Below are 22,966 nucleotides of genomic sequence, written 5' to 3'. Positions count from 1 at the left end.
AATAGCTGTTAAAACCCTGAGTTTTCTAGTCTTGAGGAGGGGGAGATGTAGGGATTGGTGCACGGACGGGAGGTTCCCAGGAGGGACAGGAACCAGCTGACCCTGGGGAGGTGCTTGGGCGGCAAATAAAAGGAATTCTAACTGCGCAATAAATCGTTGATGACCCGCATTCCGTGAATGCTCTATGTCTCAGCCCTAGTTCGGAGGGAACTAGTGCTTCCGTCCCTCACCACACGAGTAGCGAGAAACTACAAATAGGACTGAAGTTTTTTCAGGGATGAAGTGTGCACTTTTAGAGAGAAATACACGGTACGCTGAGGGTAACAACATCTGCTAGAATGCCACTTGAGGCAAGCCTTGTCCTTTTCACATAACAAAGTCGGCTCATGTACAAAAAGGTGGGTGAGGAAAAGTGATGTGAAAGCCAGGGAAGAAAACTATCCCAAATTCCTGACAATTCACCACATGTGGCAGAAGGCTTTCCTAAGAGGTCCCCCCACACACCCTATACCTGCCATAGACCTGACAGACAAGAGGTTCATCACTGGCCACCCCTTTCCCCTCCACCAGGAGCCCTCCCTCTGAGGCCAGACCAGACCCTTCCCACAGCCCATCCTCCCAGCAGACACCCCCCTTTTCCCCAGGTCTCTCTTACCTTGGGGCTGCACAGCCTACATGAACTGGGCTCTCTCCCTGACTGATCTCTCCCACCTCTCCTTCCTGCAGGGTGCCCATGTCAGCTCCTCTTCCTCCAGTTCTCTGCCTGGGGTTTCAGTTAGTACAGGCACAGACTCTACTGCTCTCCACTAGACCCAGTGCGGATGCTTAGAATGCACCCCCGACCTGTCATAAGACATTACTTATAATTTATCATTGGTACCTTTCAAATTGTTTATTGTATGTTATATAAATCAAATAAACTCAAAGATATATGGTATAAAAATAAAAATATTGACATGTTCCAAATATATAAATACTTTTAGAAATCCGGCTTCTTATTTTGAAGTGTTGAGTCCATTTTGTTCAGTAACACTCTGCAGACTCAGAACTGCCAGAACGACAAAAGTCAGAAGATGCTGTGAAAATAAATACGTAAAAGATGACAGTTTAGGGTCCAAGACTTCCCTGAGAGTCCCAGACAGTTTACAGCCTAACATCAGTCCACTTTGGAAAGGACACTGATCAGGTTTTCTGACTAGTCTGCTACAGATAGCTGCAAGAGACACAGGCACTCCAGACCCACCGAGTGGGCATGCAGCCAGGCACCATGAAACTGGCTCAAGTCAAAGAGAAGTCAACCAGCACGGAATACCTAGGTATTCTGGGAAGCACCCTGCTCACTCTTCCCAAGTCTGAAGCCTCGACTTTCAGAGCATGTGTGTGAATTTGTTGTTTAACCTAACCTCCAAGACAATAGTCTTGCCTAAACCGGTGGGCATTCTGCAAAGGCAAGAGAGGCATAGAGCATAGTTCACCTCTAGGGTCATCTTTACAAACAAGAAGCTGCTATCACATGAGTCTGCCCAGCAAACCATGGAAAACTGCCTCGCCTTGGCCAGGAAGGCACAAACACAACTGCCAAATGGTCAAAGCATTTCTGAAGTGCAAGTGATAGTAGAGACTAAAAAACCCCAACTGCTTGCTGCCAGCTTTAGCCACATTGCTCCTTCCCATCCCTGCTGGTACACTTTGATTTAAACAGATTTACTGCACATATACATTTGATTAATCAGCTATTGGAGTCCCCCACCCCTTTTCAGATGAGGAGAAAGATCACCCTTTAACCTGGAAGGTCTCCTGCCTTACCCAATACTGTCTGTGCCACATTGTGAGACAGGACTCACCTGACATTATCATCTTCTGTTTCCTCATAGCACAACATTTCCCCTTCTCCCCTCTCTGCACTCTCCATTGCAGGTGGCATTGCTGGTTAGCGCTGGAGATTAGACAACCTGAAAGGCAAAATCAGAGAGGGGTTTTAGAGGGAAGCTGCCTTCACGAAGGGATGGGTCTGAAATGCTGAGCCATACAGCAAGCAGCCTCTGAGCTGCTCCACCAAGCAGGGTGGTGAGGAACAGCCACTGGCCATTTCCATGGCACAGCAGGCTCTTTCAAGGAAGCAATCTTGCTTGTTCAGTTCAATTACCCCAGTGAACCTCAACACTAACACCACCCAGCTCTCCAAATGTTGGCCTCAGAGGAGACCTACAACACAGCACGCTGCATTTGGTTTCCCACTTCAGGATAGCTCCTGGCTGAAAATGATCAGAGACCTCCACACTAGCTAGCTGCACTGAGACTGTGAGCAAGCTGCTTGCCACTGGTGCTATCAAACATTTCATCCAATGCCAGACTCTGAGCAGGGCAGAAGCAAAGGGAAACACCTCTCCTTCAATCGCGATGGAGAACAATGAGCTACTTCATTTTCACAGTGATACAGAGCTTTCCCTAGAGGAAAGCAGTGGTGAATTGGGGCAGGAGTCAGGCAGCTCACAGGGAGACAAACACCTTCCCTGCAACGGACTATATGCAGAGGAACTTCCAAAGCAGGGACAGAGTTCACTGCTCTGCCTTTTCTGGGCTGTACTGCATGGGAAGAGTCAAAACAGCTGCTGCAGATGGCTCCTGCTACCTCTAACACTCCTCTCCTGCCTAGCAGGGTTTACTTCAACCCCCAGAAGTAACTGAGTTCTCCCTCCTCTTCTGCAAAAGGAAGCAAACAGAAAAATCTCCAGGGATGTAGCAGGACACCCAAAGACCTACCCAGAAGCAGGAGTGAGACACCTGGCTTATAGCTGAGTTTCCTCTTAAGCAGAAATCCAGGCACCTCATTTACAAAATGGACCTGTAATCAGCTTTGTGCAGAGCAGCACCATCACCTTACAGGCAGCCTTGCCAGATGAACAAGGAACTAAGCTGCTTCCTGGCTCTTGGAAAGCACTCACTGAAAGAGAGCCATCCCTCACACTCTCCCATTCGACGTCAGCCTCCTCAGGGCTAGAAGAGCAGGCAGGCAGCTGCAGGTTCACCAAGCTCAGCACAGGGCCAGCACCAGCACAGCAGCTGCTGGCTCCCAGCTCACATGGAGCACCCCAGCTATAAATTAACTGCCCTCTGGCTCCTCAGCCCGACTTTCTGAAGCCCTGTTCTACAGCCACTTCCACTGCCCTCCACACTCCAGCACAGGACTCCGCCAGGAGCGCTGGGAGCTGGGTCTGAGCACCCAGTTTGGAGGACACATCACCAGGGTGAAGGTTTCCCCTGTGATCACACAGTCCTTGGGCTCACTGGGACAGAGCCTTTCCCAAGGCGAGGACTGACCACAACACAGTACTTTGTCATGCCAGCCAGCCCACTGCAGTAACAGAAGTCACAGGGGAAGCAGCCCCACATCCCCAGGGCCCTGCACCACAGGATAGGACACAGCACAGCCTCCCCAACCAGAGGGTAGGGGAAGCCAGGTTCAAGGGCGCTATTTTCATTTTGATCACTCACTGGACAGCAGCACCACACCAGCTCAGCAAACTTGTCACAGCTCCAAACACCCACCATGGGGAAGGGAAACTGAAGCAAAGGGGCAGAACCTGCCCAGCCTGAGCCAGCACCTGGTCACAGGCCCAGGGGAACAGCCTGCCTGCCTCACAGCACAGCCAGCCTCCTGCCAGCACAGCTGCACAAGTCCTGATGGCATCCTGGCTTCCTGCGCAGCTGGCTTCAAGTCAGGCACTCCTCAAGAAATGCAGATTCCAAAATTAAACTGGAGAAACTGGTTCCAATTTATCTTATACTTCCAGACAGGCAGAGTCCTGCAGGTAGGGAGTGCTGCCTCTGCATGCTGCCAGGCCTGCAGCCACTGCAACAGAGGAGCATGTGAGAGCAGAGCTACAAAGAGCACTTCAGCACCACCCTGCAGACAGGAAGAGGCCTGGAGGTTGCTTGACATTACATCCAATCCAAAGGAAGCCAACCAGATCAAGCCTCAGACATGAGTAGTTAACAGCAGCAGCAGTGGCTCAAGGCTCCCAATGGCCAGACATACACAGCGTGACTCCAGAGATCATCGTTCTACAAGACACATCTGCTAACTCACTTGACAGAGCCTCTGCACCCATGTCTTGCAACACACTCATGTTTAGCAGCACTCACCAGCACTGGGACTTTGCTCTCCAGGCCACAGAGCATCTGCTGGGGTCTCAGAAGCCTTTACCCAAACCTCTAACTACTGTTGTAGAAAAACAACTCAGAGCAGCAGTGTCTGCTGCTGGAAGAAGGGGCTAGCACACAAACAGTCATTTAAGGACTTCGGTGCAGTCAGACTTGTATCTCCCACAACTGTTTTTGCAGATGCTCCATCTGACATGATCACCTCTACAGTGATAGGCAGGACAGTGACAACACCAGTCCCTTCAGGCCAAGGTGACGACAGTACATACACAGGACAACATGGAAGCTGAGATTTTCCCAATACCATCCAGCATAGACAGGATGAGCCGTGAATTCAGGAGACAAGTTAGCACAAATCAAACCCCTGTCCTTTTCAGTACTAGGGTATCTCATGAGAACTCGGAGGAAGGGAAGTAAGAATCATTGTATCTCTTACCATTACACAGCTCTTTTACTCCAAATCTGGTAGCTGAAAGCCCACCACACAGTCACTGGTCAGGGCCCTCATTTCTCACGGTTTTGCTCCCCTGGAAGAGGCAGTGTCCTACTCACCAAGCAGGCAGCTCGAGCAGCTGCCCACTTCCACTGCAGAGGCTGCGATGTCATTTCATTTGCTTCATGAGCTCCGCTCATCAAGACCTGGCTGATGTTCAGGGTAAACACATACCTTCCCAGGGCCCTATCAGCAGCCTCCTGGGAGGACGCTGTAGAGACGTACATCTACAAGAGGCAGGTAGTGAGGCGGGAGATAGGAGACAAGGCTTAGTACAAAACACCTCAGCACTCCAAACATTTCTTTCCCAATAACAGTGTTCAAACCCTCTGAGAAAACATCCCTATCTCATCTAGCCAGCACTTAGTTTGCCCCAGACACATTGCCACAGCAAGTTTCACACTCAAGATGCACAGCCATTCTTCTCAGGGTAGGAAGACACTTAATCCCAACAATCCAGTGCCTTCTGAAGGCAGTAGACACTGCTGTTACAGGGAAGCAGGACTGAAGCCCTGGCTTTGCTTTGGTACCCTTGGGAGAAGCTCAGGAATTTGCGAACACCCAGAGTTCAAAGTTCAAGTTTGCAGTTCAGATAGTTACAAGTTCAGGCTATTTCCCCACATGCAGAACTTGCACCCTTGCTTTAACAAGCAGCAGCAGAACGTTGCTGCACCTACTTGAGCATCACTGCAGTGCAGACAAACCTCAGAACCCCAGGCCTAGCAGCTTCAAGAGCCATCACAGAGGTAACCTGGCACTCACATCAGAACAGCTTCACATGTTCTCCTCCCCCCCGGGGGAGATTTTTGGTGCTGGAAATGGAGCCTCACAGAATAATTTTTACACTGCCTGATCCCAGGTGGGGTCAAGACTTCACCTGGACGTTGCCTACATCTAGGAAATAATTCAAGTCTAAGGCGCTTTTAGAGGTGCCCACATAAACCCTACCTCTGTCCCCCAGAGCCACTGTCCAGCACCTCAACAAAGTGACCAAGGAGGGAACTCCTGGTAAGTTCACAGATCTTGTCCAGTTCTACACTTCGGTAATCAGCCCTTGTGCCAGGCAGTGCATCCAGAATCTGTTTTCTCAGTCTGCCTGGGAGAACAGCACAAGGACACATCAGTCAACCAGCTTTACACCTGGGGAGAGCAGGAAAGGAGTATGACAGGCACACATGAACTTGGTGAACAGCCTTTGCTCTGGGGAGAGCCACTACTTGCCCTGCCCATCCCAGCATGCAGTCAGCTGTGCCTGGGACACCCCAAGCAGGGCCAGTGACAGGCACTTATAGCTGATGTATGTAAAGCAGTGCTGGGCTAGGCTCTATGAGGCCTGAATGAGATATCTGTGTCACCCAACAAAGGAAGAGCTGGGACAGCAATAGGCTTCATAGGCCTTCATCCTTCCAGCTCTTTATTGAGCTCAGCAGCATCAAGAGTTACAGAACCATAGAATGGCTGGGGTTGGAAGGGACCTTAAAGCTCATCCAGTTCCCAGACCCTGGCACGGGCAGGGACGCCTTCCACTAGCAGAGGTTGCTCCAAGGCCCATCCAACCTGGCCTTGAACACCGACAGGGACAGAGAAGAGCCAAGTGCCCCCAGGGCACCAGCAGAACCGGGTGCAGCTCCTGTCCTGAAACACTCAGACATCCTCCTGGAGGAGCTGTGTGCAGGAACCACTGCAGGGTATGAGGCAGCCACTCTGGCACCAGCTGCTGTGCGGACGCTCGCCCGCAGGAGCCGAGGGAAGAGATGTGGGAGGCCTGACAAGCACTGGCCCAGCACAGCCGCACACAGCCCCGCTGCTCCCGAGCACACGGCTGGCAGACGGCAGCACCTGACCCAGAACAGCTTGAGGCCCAGGCCAGAGCCACGGGCTGGAGGCTGCTCCCGGGACCGACGGCCCAGGCCTCGCGGGGCAAAGGCACACGGACGCGGCCCTCATACGGCCTACACGGCTTTGCCAGTGGAGCGCCGTAGGTCCCGGGCCTACATGTCCGCGGGAACGGGAAGAGGCGGCGGGCCCAGCGGAGCAGAGCCCCCCGGGAGGTGGGGGGTTAATCCGGGGGTAACCCCGAGGGCCTCAGCCCGGGGCCGGACCCGCCGCGTTGCCATGGACACGCGCCGCGAACACTCACCCTCCGCCTCTGCCGCAGACCCCGAGACCCGCCCTCAGACCCGCGACGTGACACAAAGGCCCGGCCCGGCCGCCCCGAATTTATCACCCAGGGTGGGGACCGCGCAGCCAATCAGGAACCGCCCGCGGCACGAGCCCGAGCCGCCGAGTGCTGGAGGAGGCCCGGACGCCACACAGCGGCCCTAAGTCCCCGCCCCCTCCAACGGCTACCACCGAGATCCCGGCGGGCGGGCGGCCGGCGCGAGTCCCCGCGCAGCCGCAGTCCAGGGAAGGCAACCCGGCGGCGTTCAACGAACGTTTATTGCGCGGGGTCAGTGCGAGCGGCACGAGCCGTGGGAGCCGACCCCGGGGTCACCCGGTCCCAGCCCTGCCGGGGCAGGGACACCCGAACGTGTCCAGCCGGGGCTTGGATGTGCCCAGAGACGGAGCCTCCGCATCCCCCTGCGCAGCCGGTTCAGTGCTCTGCCACTGCAACGGAACAAGTTCTTCCTTCTGTCGAGGTGAAACCTCTGGTGTTTCAGTTCATGGCCACTGCTGCTCATCCTGGGGTGGCCACCACTGAAAAGAGTCTGGCACCTTCCTCCTGGCACCTGCCCCAAACCTCCAATCAGCTCCCTCCACCGGCCCCCCCCTTCTTCCTCTCTGAGGGCTCATTCTCCTGGGAAGAAACTTCTTTCACCCTCCACAAGCAGGGTGGTCAATGGGAGGGGGAGACACCGGGATTTGCTCACAGGGCATCAGACCTCACTGCTCCCCACACTCACCCCACCTGGGGCTCTCCACCCCTGTGGGTCTGCTGGTGCCGGAAGAGTGCTGAGCTCACTCTGAAGCCCTTCCCACACTCAGCACAGACGTATGGACGCTCCCCAGTGTGGATGCGCAGGTGCTGGACGAGGTGGGAACTCTGCCGAAATCTGTCCCCACAGTAAGAACAGGCATAGGGCCTCTCCCCAGTGTGGATCAGCTGGTGTTTCATGAGCGCAGAGCTCCGGCCGAACCTCTTGCCACACTCGGTACACTTGTAGGGTTTCTCACCAGTGTGGACCCGCTGGTGTTGTGTCAGGGTGGAGCTCAAGCTGAAGCTCATCCTGCAGGTCCTGCACTCGTAAGGTTTCTCCCCAGTGTGCACCCGCTGGTGCTGGACGAGCTTTGAGTTCTCAGAGAAACTCTTTCCGCACTCGGCACAACTGTAGGGCTTCTCCCCGGTGTGGACCCGCTGGTGTCGTGTCAGGGCTGCGCTCACGCTGAAGCTCTTCCCGCACTCGGAGCACTCATAGGGTTTCTCCCCAGTGTGCACACGCTGGTGCCGGATGAGCTGCGAGCTGCAGGAGAAGCTTTTCCCGCACTCGGCACAATTGTAGGGCTTCTCCCCAGCGTGAATTACCTGGTGCTTGATCAGCTTCGAGCTCACGCTGAAGCTCTTCCCACAGGTCCTGCACTCGTAGGGTTTCTCCCCAGTGTGCACCCGCTGGTGCAGGACAAGCAGTGAGCTCCTGGAGAAGCTCTTCCCGCACTCAGCACACTTGTACGGCTTCTCCCCAGTGTGGGTTACCTGGTGCCGGATCAGCTTCGAACTAATGCTGAAGCTCTTCCCGCACTCAGAGCACTCATAGGGCCGCTCCCCTGTGTGGATCCTCTGGTGCTGGATGAGATGTGACCGGTGCCGAAAACTCTTCCCACATTCGGTGCATGTGAAGGGTTTTTCTCCGGTGTGGATTGTCCAATGCTGGATGAGGTTGGAGCTCACCTGGAAGCTCTTCCCGCAGTCCCCATATATCATCAGTCTCCCCATGGAAGGGTTTCTCTGCTGGATAACACACAGTGTCACTTGGCTTTGCCTCTTCCCCAGAGGCCTCTGAATCCTTTCTGACCTGCGTGGGAGAACAGGGTCCTGTGCAGGACCCTGGGAACTGTTCTCCTCGGAGAGTCCTGAGCATAAACCCTTGGGCTCCACTGGCCTGGGGATGCCTTGATGGGCATTGTCTTCATTCTTGCTCACAATCCCATCTTCACCTGCAATAAAATGAGAATCCAGACAAGTCACAGGCAGGACTGGAAGCTTTGGACAGGGCAAATCCCAAGGGGACAAATTCTAAAAATTCAGCAGACAGATTGACTTTAAGTATAAAACATTCTGCTATATCCTGCCTTCAGGACATGGTATTTCCCTCCAAACTACACAGTGGATTTTTCAGAGTGTTCACAGGAGCAAATGCTGTAAATTGCCCTGCATGCTTCACCAGAACCTCAGTCTCCTGGAATCACTGGCATATTAGAGGCAAAGGTTTACTGCTTGAATGGGAAAGATGCTTGCTCTTCCAGGATGTTGTATCTGAAAATCACAGAACCACAGGACGGTTTTAGCTGGAATGGACCTTACAGATCACATCCAGTTCCAGCCTCCTGCCATGTGCACAGGCACCTTGCACTAGACCAGGTTGCTGCAAGCCCCATCCAACCTGGCCTTGAACACTGCCCGGAATGGGACAGCCACAGCTCCTCTGGGCAACCTGTGCCAGCGCCTCAGCATCCTCACAGGGAAGAACTTCTTTCACCTTGCCTAAATCTCCCCTCTCTCAGTTTAAAGCCATTCCGCCTTGTCCTGTCCCTACCTGCTCCTGTCAAAAGCCCCTCTCCACATTCCTTGTTGGGCCCTTTAGGTGCTGGAAGCTGCTCTATGATCTCCCCAGAGCCTTCTCTTCTCCAGGCTCAACAAGCCCAGCTCTCTCTGCTTGTCTCCACAGGATGTTACTAAAAGTTGAACTGGGAGCCAGAGTTAGGCCATAAAGAACTGCCTTGTTCAGCAGAACATTACTTGGGTTGCAACAGTAATCTCCGTGCTCTTGTGCTGCTGGTACTGCAGAGAAAGAGAAGATGCACGAGGCATGAGACACGGAGACCGCCTGGAGCCTGGCTTATGCCAGTCTTGGAGCAGAAGCAAATTAACCTTATGCTTTCACTGGTGCAGAACAAATCCGTTGTGCAACGTGGTGGGTGAACTGAAGATCCCCCATGGCTGGTTCCAGATTATGCACTGAGGAAATCTAACACAGGTAGAAGATGAAGGTAGGTGCAAGTCAAATTAACGCTAGCTGAACAGTTATGAGGCTCCTGGGACACAGGCAATGAACAAATCCCTGCCCTCTTATGTATATAAAGTCTTGCAGAAGCGTTACTGCTATGAATGTTCGCTGCGCAGACCCAAGCTCACCTGAAAGCCTGTTCAAGACAAGGGGCTTGTGCTGGTTTCTACGGTGTTCACAGAGAGCAGCGACTCCTTCCAGCCCACTGCTCTGAATGTGGTTTGATGAGCATGTAGCAGGTCCAGAATCACGTGCCCCCAACAATGCTGTGCCTTTTGCTGTCCACAGGAAACACAGCTCTTTGCAGGCTGAATGAGCAAGACAGCACCTGCGTGACATGCACACAAAGCACATCTCCAGATCTGCTTAAAGATTCAACAGATATCTTGTGGGTCTCTGAACACTCTTATGAAATAAACCAGTACCATATCGGTCACATGGGATTGCTGTACAAACCACAGGCACCTCCTGTGGTCTGGCAGAGCTGAGATAAGGAAGTGCAGGCCATGGAAGACGTGAGTTGCTACTGAACCATAAGTGTGCAATAAAGGAAGGAGAGTCTAGAAGTTCAACCCCAGACTGATATATGTACATATTTCATCTTCCTCTTTCTGGGAAGCACAAGAAAACATCACAATATGATTTCACAGTGAACTCCTAAGATACCTTCTCCGGCAGCTTGCTGTGGCAGTGATGCCACTTCTTCCCTCACACAGTTTTCATTAAAACCATCCCTTGAGAGGAACAGAAAATGCAATTTTGCTAGTTACCACAAAGGCATTTCCATTTCTCTGCAGCTACTCCAGCCAGGACTCGAGGAAAAGAGAAAGGTGATATCCACAGACAGGATGGAAAGAGGATGTTCCTGGCAGGCCAGCATGAAGCTCTTGACAAGTTCGTCAGACGTACTGAGTAGACAGTGGAGCTAGCAAAGTTGTTCTGTTGCCGTTGTGCCCAAAGAGGTGCTAACTTTGGCACTCACACAGAATTTTGGTTCTTTACATAGACCTTGAAAAAGCCTTCAGAAGTACGTGACAATTAAGTTTTCTATGGTGTTCTATACTTTTGGGGGAAGATGAGGAGTGTCAAGCTTCTTTTTACAATTATTGTCACGGCTCTAGTGCTTCTACAATCATTTCTGTTACTTCTGAGCTACCAGGTACCTGCACTGGCAACTAGGACACGCTGTCTGTAAAGGGTTTGATCTAAACCAAGACAGGAACTCACTGGAAGTATTTCAAGTGGAAGGAGAGCAAGTTCACAATGAGGAGGAATTAATACTAGAAGCATAAGGCTGAACTGGCAAAAATGAATAAGCAAGAGAGACATGAAGAATGTGGTTGTTCCTCAGCACATGCCAATTTGAGTTGATGGCAAGACCTCTGATATTCCCAAGAGTGCCAGTGCTATAGCTACAAGGCAAGCTCCAGGTAAGCAGAGTAAGCTGCTGGACTTCTGGCTCCGGTACCTCACTGTTGGGACTGGAGGTGGCTGATGTGATGCCACAGAAAGGGGTGGAGGGGAGATCTGGGGCCCAACATTCTGAGCAAACAAACAGAAATCTGAGTAAAAGACTTAATGGACAGATGGCGAGAGGACAGCCTGGGGAAGACCTGGCACGGCCTTTGGAAAGAGATGTCTCACTTCACAAACCACTCGGAGTTCTTCAGAGATGGCCCCAGTTTTATCAAAAGGGACATGTGGGGTCCAAAGGCATTCCCAAAAGACATTCGTTCTTCACCAAAACTGGTAAAGAAACTAAGCTGCTGTAGGATGAATGAAGCTCACAGGGCAGTAAGGAAGGGAAAAGGGAGGTGGAAACATTTGCTGATGATTTTGTGTTCCTCAGGGTTAAAGACACAAAGGCTGACTACAAACTGTGGCAGAGCCTTAAGATACTGACCAACCAGGTGACAGGGATGTTCACTGCAGGTAAACAAAGACCTTCAGAGGAGAACAGCCTCTACAGCTTGCACTTACACCACGATGGGCCTAGAATGTTCTTCATATCATCCAGCATTAGCACCTTGGAGTCTGAGCAGCTGGGTGAAAACTGCAGCTCCTAGGCACACAACACAGCCAGTCAAGCATCAATGAGTGCCGGGGGGAAAAAATAGGGAAGAAAAGAGAACGTAATTCTGCCTTGCTGCTCAAAACCCACATTCTGACTGTGTGCAAGGGAGAGGACGGATCCCCCATGTCAGAGACACTCTGATAGAGCTGAGGAAGATAGAGGCATGACAGGAACCATCAGAGGCACAGAACAGCTTCTGTATAGGAGATGAGTGAACTGCCCATTCTGCTGGGAAAAGGTACAGCTGATAGGGGGTATCACAGAGGACTATAAAAACACAAGTGGCCTGTGGGGTGGTTTGGCATCTATCCTGCACCATCTCTTCTAAATTAAGAACTCCTGGCAGCAGTAAAAGGCACTTTCAAAGCAAACTAAAGGAGGCAGCAATTCATCAAGCACCTAAATAAGCTGTGGAACTCCTTGCTGCAAGCTGCCACGGATGCTACAATGGGCGCAGCTTGAGAAGGCAAGAAGACAGATCTTGAGACATTACGTGTCTAGTTCAGGAGCTTCTGAAGCCACAGACGGCGCAGGCCTGTGAAAGGATACAGGGACACATCACTGCTTGTCTGCCCTTCTCTGGGTCTTGATCAAAGGCTGGGCAGCCTGCTGTATGAGGAAAGGCTGAGAGAGCTGGGCTTGTTCTGCCTACAGAAAAGAAGGCTCAGGGGAGACCTGACCACCACAGTCCAGTATTTAAGGGTGGCTATGAAGAAGACGGAGGCTCCCTTTCCACAAGGAGTCACATGGAAAAGACGAGGGGCACAACTTACTCCTGGGGAGATTCTGGTTGGACACAAGAGGAAAATTTCTCCCAATGAGAACAACCAGCCATTGGAATAATCTCCCCAGGGAAGCGGTGCACTCCCCAGTGCTGGACACTTTAAAGACTCAGCTGGGCAGGGCACTGCGACATCCAGTCCAGGGCATGCTCTGCCTGGAAAAGTTGCACCGGATGATCCTTGAGATCCCTCCCAGCCTGGTGGCCTGTGGCGCTATGAATACCCTCGTCACAGGCAGCAGGTGAAGCTGCACGGGCCCTGCTCCAACCCAGCACCGCCGCCCTTGTACATCCTGTGGGCGCTGGTGCTCCTGGAGCACTGTTTCTCATGACGGGTTCACGCTGATGGCCCTTACCTGAGCTGCCGCTCACAGCAGTCTTCCCTTCGCAGGAGCGGAGACGGCACAACCGCAGTTCCTCCTTCTGATCCATGTGGATGATCATCTCCGGCTCCAGCTCCGGGGAAACAAACCAAGAGGGTCAGGCGAGCTGGGCTTTCACCGCCCGCTACCAGCGGCGCGGCTCGGGAGCCACCGGCTCCGCGCCGAGCAGGGACCCCGGCTCCAGGGCGCGTGCAGCGGAGAGCACCGGGCCCCGCAGCACTCCCCTGCCACGGAAGCTCACGCGGCCGCGAGGGGCGGGCTTCCGGGCCAAGCCCTACCGGGTCAGGCCCCGGTCCCTGCGGCCCGGCCAGGCCCGCCCTCAGCGGCTGGACCGGCGCACCAGGGGGCGCTGCCACGTGACGGCAGCGACCAGCGGCGGGCGGTGCCTTCGCGTCCGAGAAGGGAGGAAGATGGCGGCGCTGGGCTGCCGGTGGCGATGGTGGCGTCCTACGGCGGGGCCCCGCGGGCCTGTCGGTACCGAGTGCTGTAAGGAAAGCAAGTGCCTGGAAAACATAGGGTTAAAATACTTTTAACTTAGGTCTAAGCTAGAGAACAATGTTTGCATTGTAAGCCTGTGGTGTCATAATGATACGCGGAGAGACTCGACAACTCGTAAAACTTGTAAAGTAGGTATGCTTTTATTCAGCGCTGAGGTGCATCGGGATCGCTCCTTCAAAGTATGCACACCTCAGTGTCGTTTTCCCGCTACATTTATCCTCCAAAGTTACACGCCTATACATATTCATGATCTATCCCCGCTTCGTATTATAATGAGCTAAAAAGTCCTTTGCACATGCGCAGTGCCTCCCCATGGTCATGGGTGAGGGTCTCAGGATGAAGTAAATGAGTCTTCCTCTTGTGGGCAGGGGTCTTCAGGATGAAGTAAACGAGTCTTCCTCTTAAACTTTTCACCTTTGTCACATCTGGATGCCCCAGTGATTACACAAGTAGCTGAAACCAGCCATATCTGTCTGTCTTTGGATTAACTGATAAGTAGAGAAGAATGAGCAACTGATATGTAGATGTGGTGAGGAGAAGGAGAAGAATGGTTAACTGATAAGGAGGATGTAGAAGACAATTCATGTTTAGTGGGACCCCTAAATTCCACAGACTTCCAGGCGCTAGCGTTTCTTATATCAAGCCCCCTGTATCAGTCCCCCCTTTTCTATAAAGTGAGTAAATTCTTTTACTATTTAATGATTATTATTTACAACAGAGCTATCCATGTTCCTTCTATTGATTTATGGAATAACTTCAATATATATTGTATTACACACGGTACAATCATTAAAATGAATAATACTATCACTAAGATTAGAAGACCTTGTTTAAGTATGTCCTTGAACCATCCAGTAATTCCTAGGCTATTTAGCCATTTATCCAGTCCGCCTCCAACAATTCTAAGCTCTTGCATATTTTCCTGTAATTTTCGTAGCTTAGCATGAATTGATTCAGAATGATCAGATAAGTTCATGCAGCACATACCTTCGAAATCCTCACACCCATGTCCATGGGCTAATAATAAGAAATCAATTGCTGCTCGATTTTGTAAAGATGCGTGTCTCACGCTATCTAGGTCTGTGGCAAGTGAGGATATCACGTCTGAAGTTATATTTAACTGTTTAGCTGCCCAGCATGCTAAGTGATGTATGTCTGCCAGTGCTTTTCCGGCAGCTAAATTTGGTACAAATAACGCTGCCAAAAATCTTGCTGTGTGGTTCCAAAGGTTTAAAGTAGAATCACAATTCGGGCCTAATTGCTCAATGGATCGTTTGTCTCTACGGAGGCTGTTTTTTATGTCTTGGACTAAATGTCTTTTGGAGGCTGCAAACAGGGACAATTTACCTAGATAACATAGTCCCCCAAAAGGTTTGGAAGGAATTCCTGGCCATGCACGGCCTCCACATATCAAGAAATATCCTGGGGTAGAGCTTTGGGTATTTCATCATTGTATCGTAACACTGGAGATGATCCTGAGCAGTAAGCGGTTATATTATGATACCATGTCTTCCCGGTAGTTACCTTAGTCTCAGGGACTTCGTTTGACCATGTACTAAAAGTTATGCAGCTCTGATTGGTTCTGTCAGATCCCAGGAGTTGGAGTTCTTGCATCGGGATAGTGGAATGGTTTAAGTATTTTATTATTCCACCCGTTTGGGCTGACGCAACTGTCCAACTGGTTCCTCGAGCCCTTTTGACCGTTTCGGTCACCTTGGTAAAATTTAGAATCGAGTCATCCCTTACCCATCCCCGAAAATCAAAGGGACTCAGGTATGGTACACCAATTAAGCATGTTTGAAAAGGATTTCCCACCCGTGCCAAGGTCAAACAGAAATCAGTAACCCCCATTTTGTTTGCGCATGTGAGCCAAATATTTGTGTTTGACCCCAGTATTGATGTTTCTTTTTCTATGGCTTGGACCATGGTATGGATATAAGGGGTTAATATAAATAGCAATTTCATTTTAACTAGCTATGCAAGCTTATCCAGGTAGTAAGTGATACCCAGGCGTATATTCTGATTACAATCATAACATTATACTAACATCCATAGAACACTCTATTTTTCACGAGTTAGTTTTAGTTTCAGTCCGTTATTACCACTTGATGTAATTTTCCAAGGAGCCTTTGGAGCCTTCTTGACTCGAGTATGATGAATCCAGGCGTTTTGTTCTTTAATTTTGATAGCTGTGAAAGCTGTGAGTAGTACTTGGAATGGCCCTTTCCACCTTGGCTCGAGATCTTCTTCCCCCGTGGGTCTGAAAGATTTTATATACACATAGTCTCCAGGTTGTATGTTATGTACGGGACTATCCAGTCCTCTGCTTCGAGTTCCAGCCACGTTTTTCAATTTTTCTGAGTTGTTTTCCTAGCTCTATTACATAGTTATTCATAGTTTCTTCTCCCACTTGGGGAGACGTTCCCTGTTGAACCCCATATGGTCTTCCATACAGAATTTCGAAAGGACTTAATCCTTCTCGAGTTCTTGGTTTAGTTTGAATTCTCAGCAGAGCTAATGGAAGTGCCTGGGCCAAGGTAGACTGGCCTCCTGACCCAATTTCACAATTTGTTGTTTAATTAAATGGTTCATTTTCTCCACCTGACCACTTGACTGAGGGTGGTAGGGAGTATGAAGTTGCCAATCGATACCTAAATGTTTGTTAATTTGTTGTACCACATTTGAAATAAAATGTGGTCCTCTGTCTGAAGATATAGTGGCTGGAACTCCGTATCGTGGTATTATCTCCTGTAACAATATCTTAGTTACCTCCCGAGCCTTTGCACTTCTTGTTGGAAAGGCTTCTGGCCAACCTGAAAAGGTGTCTGTTAGGACTAACAAATGTCTATACCCCCCTTTTCGTGGCAGTTCTGTGAAGCCGATCTGCCATTGTTGACCTGGTCCATTACCTCTTCCAATTTGACCTATTTTAAGTTTGGGGGTATTTTGGGGGTTTGTTTGAAGGCAAAGGTCACATTGTTGAGTTACTTGTTGAATGGTAGCATACAAATTTCTAGCCATGATTTTGTTTAGTAGATACTTATGTAAGGCATCCACTCCCCAGTGTGTTTTCTGATGCTCATTTCTTACTAATGCCCATAACAAAGAAGAGGGGACAACTATTTTCCCTTCCGGTGTGTGAGCCCACCCCTCCTTATTTAGTATTCCATCCTGATCTGTAATTAGTTTCTGATCCTCCTTACTGTAATTTGGCTTACCTTCCAAAGGAATTTTCCCATCAGAAATTAGGGCTCCTTCAATAATTACCTCTCCTTTTGCTGCTTTTGCCTCTCTGTCCGCCAGCTCATTTCCTTCTTCCTGCTTCGAACTCACCTTCTGGTGTGCCTTAATGTGCATAATTGCTACCTTCTCAGGTAGTTGGACTGCTTCCAACAATCTCACTACCTCTTATGCATGTTTGATGTTTTTTCCGTGCGAATTCAACAGTCCTCTTTCTTTCCAGATGGCTCCATGTGCATGCACAACTCCAAATGCGTATCTTGAGTCTGTATAGACGTTTATATCCTTTCCTTTTGCTAGTTCTAAAGCTCTAATTAGTGCGATCAGTTCTGCCTTTTGTGCGGAAGTGTTCATTGGTAGTGGTCCAGATTCTATTACTTCTCTGCAAGTGGTGATCGCATATCCAGCGTGTCGTTTCCCACTGATGACATAGCTGCTTCCATCAGTAAACCAGGTTTCTGCGTTGTCCAAAGGGGTATCTTTCAGGTCTGGACGGCTGGAGTATGTGTCCTCAATGGTTTTCAGACAGTCATGATGTATAGGTTCTCCTTCGTTTCTGCTGAGAAAAGAAGCTGGATTGACAATGTTAGTTGTTACTATTTCTATATCATCTTGTTCCACCAGGATGGCTTGATATCTCAGGAACCTCTGATGGGAGAGCCAATGTCCGCCTTTTACTTCCAGTACTGCAGACACTGTATGGGACACTAACACTGTTATTTTCTGGCCCAGGGTGAATTTGCGTGCTTCTTGGACATTCAGCACGACTGCCGCCACTGCTCTAAGGCACCCAGGCCACCCTTTAGCCGTAGAGTCCAATTGCTTAGAAAAATAAGCAACTGCTCGCCGATATGGGCCCAAGTCCTGAGCTAGTGTTCCCAAGGCAATTCCCTGTTTCTCGTGAGAAAACAAAAAGAATGGTTTACTCACGTCTGGAAGTCCTAGGGCCGGAGCTGACATGAGAGCATTCTTTAGTTGGTTGAAGGCTTGAGTAGCCTCTTTTGTCCATTGAAGATCTCTGTTACCATCAGCAATGAGTGCATATAGAGGCTTTACATGTAACCCATAGTTGTAAATCCACAGCCTACACCATCCTGTCATTCCCAGGAAGGTTCGTAGTTCTTTTATTGTCTGAGGTTTTGGGGTCTGGCATATTGCCTCTTTACGGCTCCGTCCCAAAGTTCGCTGTCCAGCACTTATCTCATAGCCCAAATAAATTACCTTTTGTTTCACTATTTGGGCCTTTTTCTTGGATACTCTGTATCCCTGAAGTCCCAAAAAGTTTAAAAGGCTTACCGTCCAGGCCACACAGGCTTTTTCTGTTTGGGTAGCGATTAAGATGTCATCTACGTACTGCAATAGTTTTCCTTCTTCAGGTGGGGCCTCCCAGGATTCTAGATCTTTTGCCAGTTGTTCTCCAAACAGAGTGGGGCTGTTTTTGAATCCCTGAGGCAGCACCGTCCATGTGAGGTGAGTTCTGCGTCCACTCCTAGGGTTTTCCCATTCAAATGCAAAGATTTTCTGGCTGGCTTCGTGGAGAGGGAGGCAAAAGAAGGCATCTTTCAAATCTAAAACAGTAAACCAAGTTAGCTCTGGTGCTAGGCATGTTAACAAGGTATATGGATTTGCTACCACAGGGTAAAGATCTTCGGTTACTTTGTTGACAGCTCTTAAGTCCTGTACTATCCGGTATGTCCCGTCAGGTTTACGGACTGGTAAAATAGGGGTGTTAAAATCAGACTGGCACTCCTTTAATAGCCCTATCTGCAAGAAGTTTTCAATTATCGGGCAGATTCCTTCCCTGTCTTCCTTTTTCAAAGGGTATTGTTTGATCCTAACTGCCTGTTTCCCTTTCTTGAGCTTGACCTGTATCGGGGGTGCGTTTTTGGCTTTTCCAGGTATATCTGTAGCCCATACACCTGGAAATACTTGGTCTAATACATCCTCTCTAATCTTTTCCTCTGTTTGGTGTGTAACTAAAGTTAAACTTAGTACTTCTATGTATTGCTGGTCATTTACCTTTAAGGTGATCTCACCTTCATTGAAGGTGATAACTGCCCCCAATTGTTCTAATAAATCCCTTCCCAAGAGGGCTTTTGGGGAGTTGGGCATATATAAAAATTTGTGAATGCCCCATTGTTTCCCTAATTGGTATTTTAATGGTTTACAAAAATACGCCTTTTCACTTTGGCCAGTTGCCCCTTTTACAGTAATATATTCATTCCCTAAAGGTATCAGGGCTTTATTTAAAACCGAATATGTTGCGCCCGTGTCAATCAAAAATTCCACTTCCTCTTCATCCCCTAGCTTCATTATAACCAGTGGATCTGCTAGGGAAGATTCCCCCGGTTCCCGTCATTCTTCTTTCACATGTGCAATCATTCTCCCCTTTCTGATTTTGTTTGTACGGCAGTTTCTTTTATTTTCCGGACACTCACTTTTCCAATGTCCAAATTTCTTGCACAATGCACACTGATCTTTGCCTAGTCGAGGCCCTTGTTTTTGTTCCCTTCTTCCCCCTTCTTCCACCACTGCCACTAATCTCCGCATTCCTTGTTTGTAACTTTCCTCTCGATTACTAAATACTCGCCATGCTTCATCCAAGGGAACTTCTAAATTTCTTCCCTCCGTTGGTCGTAGTTTTGGAAGTTTTTTCCTAATATCCCCCGTAGATTGTCCCAAAAAGAGAGACACTAATTGCTGTATTCCCACCTCTGAGCCCGGATCTAGTGGTGTATTACGGCGCATTGTTTCCCTTAAGCGATCTAGGAATTCGGATGGCGATTCTGAAGGGCCCTGTTTTACCTCATACAAGACTGACCAATTTATAGTTTTCGGGATGGCCCTTTCTACCCCTTTAACAATCCATTCTTGGTATGCCTGCAGTTTTTCCCGCTCTGCTGATCGATTTGGGTCCCACTTAGGATCTTGGAGCGGAAAAAATTCCTTTACATCCTGTCGTTTCGCTCGATAGTAGTCCTCAGCTAGATCCCCTGCTGTTTTTAATATTAATTGTTTCTCCGTTTCTGTCATTGCTTCTAGCAGCAACTGTATGTCATTCCAATCTGGATTGTGTTGTTTCACTAGAAATTGCAAATGCCTTGTAACACCGACAGGGTCATTACGGTAATCTTTTGCAACCTTTTTCCATGCTTCTAGATCCAGGGTAGAAAAGGGTACTCTAATTAGCATTGTGGTTCCTTCAGGTCCTATTGCCTCTCTAAGAGGTGCCTGCAGGACAGGCTTCTGCCGGGTTCGCGAGGAGACCGGACTGCCTGGAGAAGTAACAGCATCATCCGAATCCATACTCTCCCGTCTTTTTGGTGGGGGTTTGACTATATCTACTAATTCCTGCTCTGTATCGTGGTGAATTTTATCCTGTTTAGTGCACCTTTGACCAATATCGCATGATGAACAACATCGTTTGGGCTTGTTTCTATTTCCTCTCCCATCCCTTTCCAGGGCCATCACCAAGGGATCCTGGGGCGGTATCATTCCACAGGCTCTTTGCCATTCTGTGTGGTTTCGGAGAGTGAAGAACATATCTGCATATGATACTTCATCCCACTTCCCTTCCCTCCTTAAAAATAACATTAGTTGTAACATAGTATTATAGTCCAATGTCCCATTAAGTGGCCACTTCGCCCCATCTTCTAATTTATAGAGAGGCCACCATTGATTACAGTACTTAATTAGGGTTCTCTTGTTTTCCGTGCCCCCAGGTCCTGTAATTTCTTTCCAATGTACCAAAATACACCCTAAGGGGCTTTTTCTTAATATTTCCTTACTTTGGTTTGTTCCCATTTTATCTTCTTCTTTTTAACCACGCCTCCTCAAATTTCTCTGATACTTTTTTTTTTACAAATCCTTTCCCAGTTTTCCCTTTCTAACTTCCCGGAGGTCCTCCGGGACTTTGTGGCTTACTCCACAAAGTAATCGTTTTATTTCTGGTCCCAAAGAATAACCGATTGGGAGACTATAATTCCCCCCCCCCCCCCCCCGCCAGAGTTTCGTAAGACACAGCCATATCTGTCTGTCTTTGGATTAACTGATAAGTAGAGAAGAATGAGCAACTGATATGTAGATGTGGTGAGGAGAAGGAGAAGAATGGTTAACTGATAAGGAGGATGTAGAAGACAATTCATGTTTAGTGGGACCCCTAAATTCCACAGACTTCCAGGCGCTAGCGTTTCTTATATCAAGCCCCCTGTATCAATAACACAATTTAGTAGTCTTACTAACATGAGTGAATTATTTCTTACCATCCTTCTAATTATCAGTTAGTTTGGAGACACTGGCTCCCGAACATCTGCTAGCTTAGGATACTCCTTGTCTGCCCATCCTGTTCTGCTTGCAGTATTTCCTGCCCTTGCCTTCCTCGGGTATGAGAGGATACTGGACTGCCTGGAGGGATGTCTGATTCGGAATCCCCACCTTCCTCTTGTGGTGGTTCCTGTCTCACGGATGTTTTATAATATTCTGGTAAATCCCCAGCTCCAGGGTCCCCTACCTCTCCCAGTCTGGTACAGCTCTGCCCTATACTACATGCCGAACAACATCTCTTTAACTTCCATTTCTATTACCCTTCTCCAGAGCCAACACCATCGGGTCTTGCGGAGGCCCCAGCCCACATTCTGTCTGCCATTCAGGATGATTCCGAAGGGTAAAGAACATATCAGCATATGAAACTTCATCCCATTTTCCTTGTCGTCTCAAAAATAACATTAATTGTAATAAGGTAGTATAATTCAAAGTTCCATTGAAGGGACACTTTTCCCCATCTTCCAATTTACATAAAGGCCACCACTGATTACAACATTTGATCAGGGTTTTCTTACTCACAATTCCTCCCGGTGGCACCCCTATATCTTTCTAATGAGCTAAAATGCAACCTAACGGGCTCTTTCTGAGAATTCCCCCACTCTGTTGTCCTGTTGTCCTCCCATTGTAGTCCTTTAAAGATATACGACACGGTTAGCCTACAACAATAACATCTTACCCAGAGGAAAAGGTGTAACGGAGTGCGGCACCCACAACGGATACACCCAAATTCCAAACAGTTCTGTATAGAAACCGCTTGTCTCCCACCAAAAGGGATAATATATTTTGAACAAGCACGACACTTAGCTTGGATATACAAACAACAGTGATGACAGATAGGGCAAGGGCTAGTTCCAGCCCCGCGCCAGCGAGCTTGAACACTACTCTGACAATTAACCCCCATATTGCTCTACTGGCTCTTTAGTTCTCCCAGATTTCCACAAACTGCTCGTACTAATTCACACGAACGTTCAATCCGGTCCCAGTCGGACCAATTTCCCGGGCAATTAACACACGAAAAATCCCAACCAAATTTCACTGACACTTTATCCTCACAAACAAACCATTCAAAGACGAAAACTGGTTCACACACAATATCACGGTGGATAGGACACCAAAACTCAACAATAGGTTCAATTTCATGAGACATACACACTTTGTCTGTCTCCGGCCGCTCTCCTCACAGAGAACATGGAACCGCGGATCAGGACTCCACACTCGCTTCGTAGCTATGCCACGTCTCACTCACACAAAACACTCATTCACACAAGGGCCCGTCTCTCAGTCACCCACTTCACACAGAATGTCGTCTAAGCCAATAATTGTAAGACAGAAACCTTAAGCCAGTGTTTACTTGCCAAAGGCTCATAAAGCCGTTAGTACAGTTACCCTTGGATCGATAACCTATCAAACCAAACTAACCCATGGGGCGAGCACCCGTGCTCTTTACCTCACGTAGGACGTCTCAGTATGACTTACGGGTATCCCCTTTACCTGGTTTAAACATACCTGATGATTCACTGGTGATGGTCCTTGTCTGCCCCTGCGGTGATCTGAGTGAGTGGGGGAGTCCTCCCAAGAAATCTCGGGGGTGCCCAGAGGAGTCCCGTCCTCAGTAGGTCCCGCAGCCGGGCAGAGATTGTCCCATCTGGGGTGCCAAATAGAAGCACAGAATCAGACTCTACAACTCAAAGAGAGTTATAAAGCAGGTATGTTTATTAGGGCACCGGGTGAAAGGGGGACCGCTCCTCCTAACTTGCACACCGAGGGGTTAAGCAAGCAGATATTTAT

The 22,966-nt window shown here is 49.2% G+C and overlaps 1 protein-coding gene across 1 annotated transcript; it reads right to left on the bottom strand.

Annotated features, from left to right (window-relative positions):
• Nucleotides 1-877: 877 nt before the first annotated feature.
• On the bottom strand, nt 878-13,318 carry LOC308220886 (uncharacterized protein). Its single transcript, XM_080617425.1, has 4 exons — nt 13,091-13,318; nt 7,561-8,809; nt 1,845-1,952; nt 878-1,076 (listed from the first exon to the last, which is right to left on the bottom strand). Exons 1-3 carry the CDS (start codon nt 13,176-13,178, stop codon nt 1,931-1,933), a joined length of 1,359 nt encoding a protein of 452 aa, XP_080473551.1. The 5' UTR covers nt 13,179-13,318; the 3' UTR covers nt 878-1,076; nt 1,845-1,930.
• Between the last annotated feature and the right edge of the window lie 9,648 nt (nt 13,319-22,966).

The sequence above is a fragment of the Psittacula echo genome (assembly GCF_963264785.1).
Source record: "Psittacula echo genome assembly, chromosome: 5".
NCBI classification, from domain to species: domain Eukaryota; kingdom Metazoa; phylum Chordata; class Aves; order Psittaciformes; family Psittacidae; genus Psittacula; species Psittacula echo.
Note: the sequence above shows the minus strand (reverse complement) of the source record. Positions and strands in the feature narration are given on the sequence as shown.

Coding starts and splice junctions, on each gene's coding strand:
- LOC308220886 (XM_080617425.1), bottom strand. CDS start 13,178: ATGATCATCCACATGGATCAGAAGGAGGAACTGCGGTTGTGCCGTCTC. Junction 8,810..13,090: donor TGCTGTGAGCGGCAGCTCAG/GTAAGGGCCATC, acceptor ATTTTATTGCAG/GTGAAGATGGGATTGTGAGC. Junction 1,953..7,560: donor GGTGGAGAGCCCCAGGTGGG/GTGAGTGTGGGG, acceptor TTTGCCTTTCAG/GTTGTCTAATCTCCAGCGCT.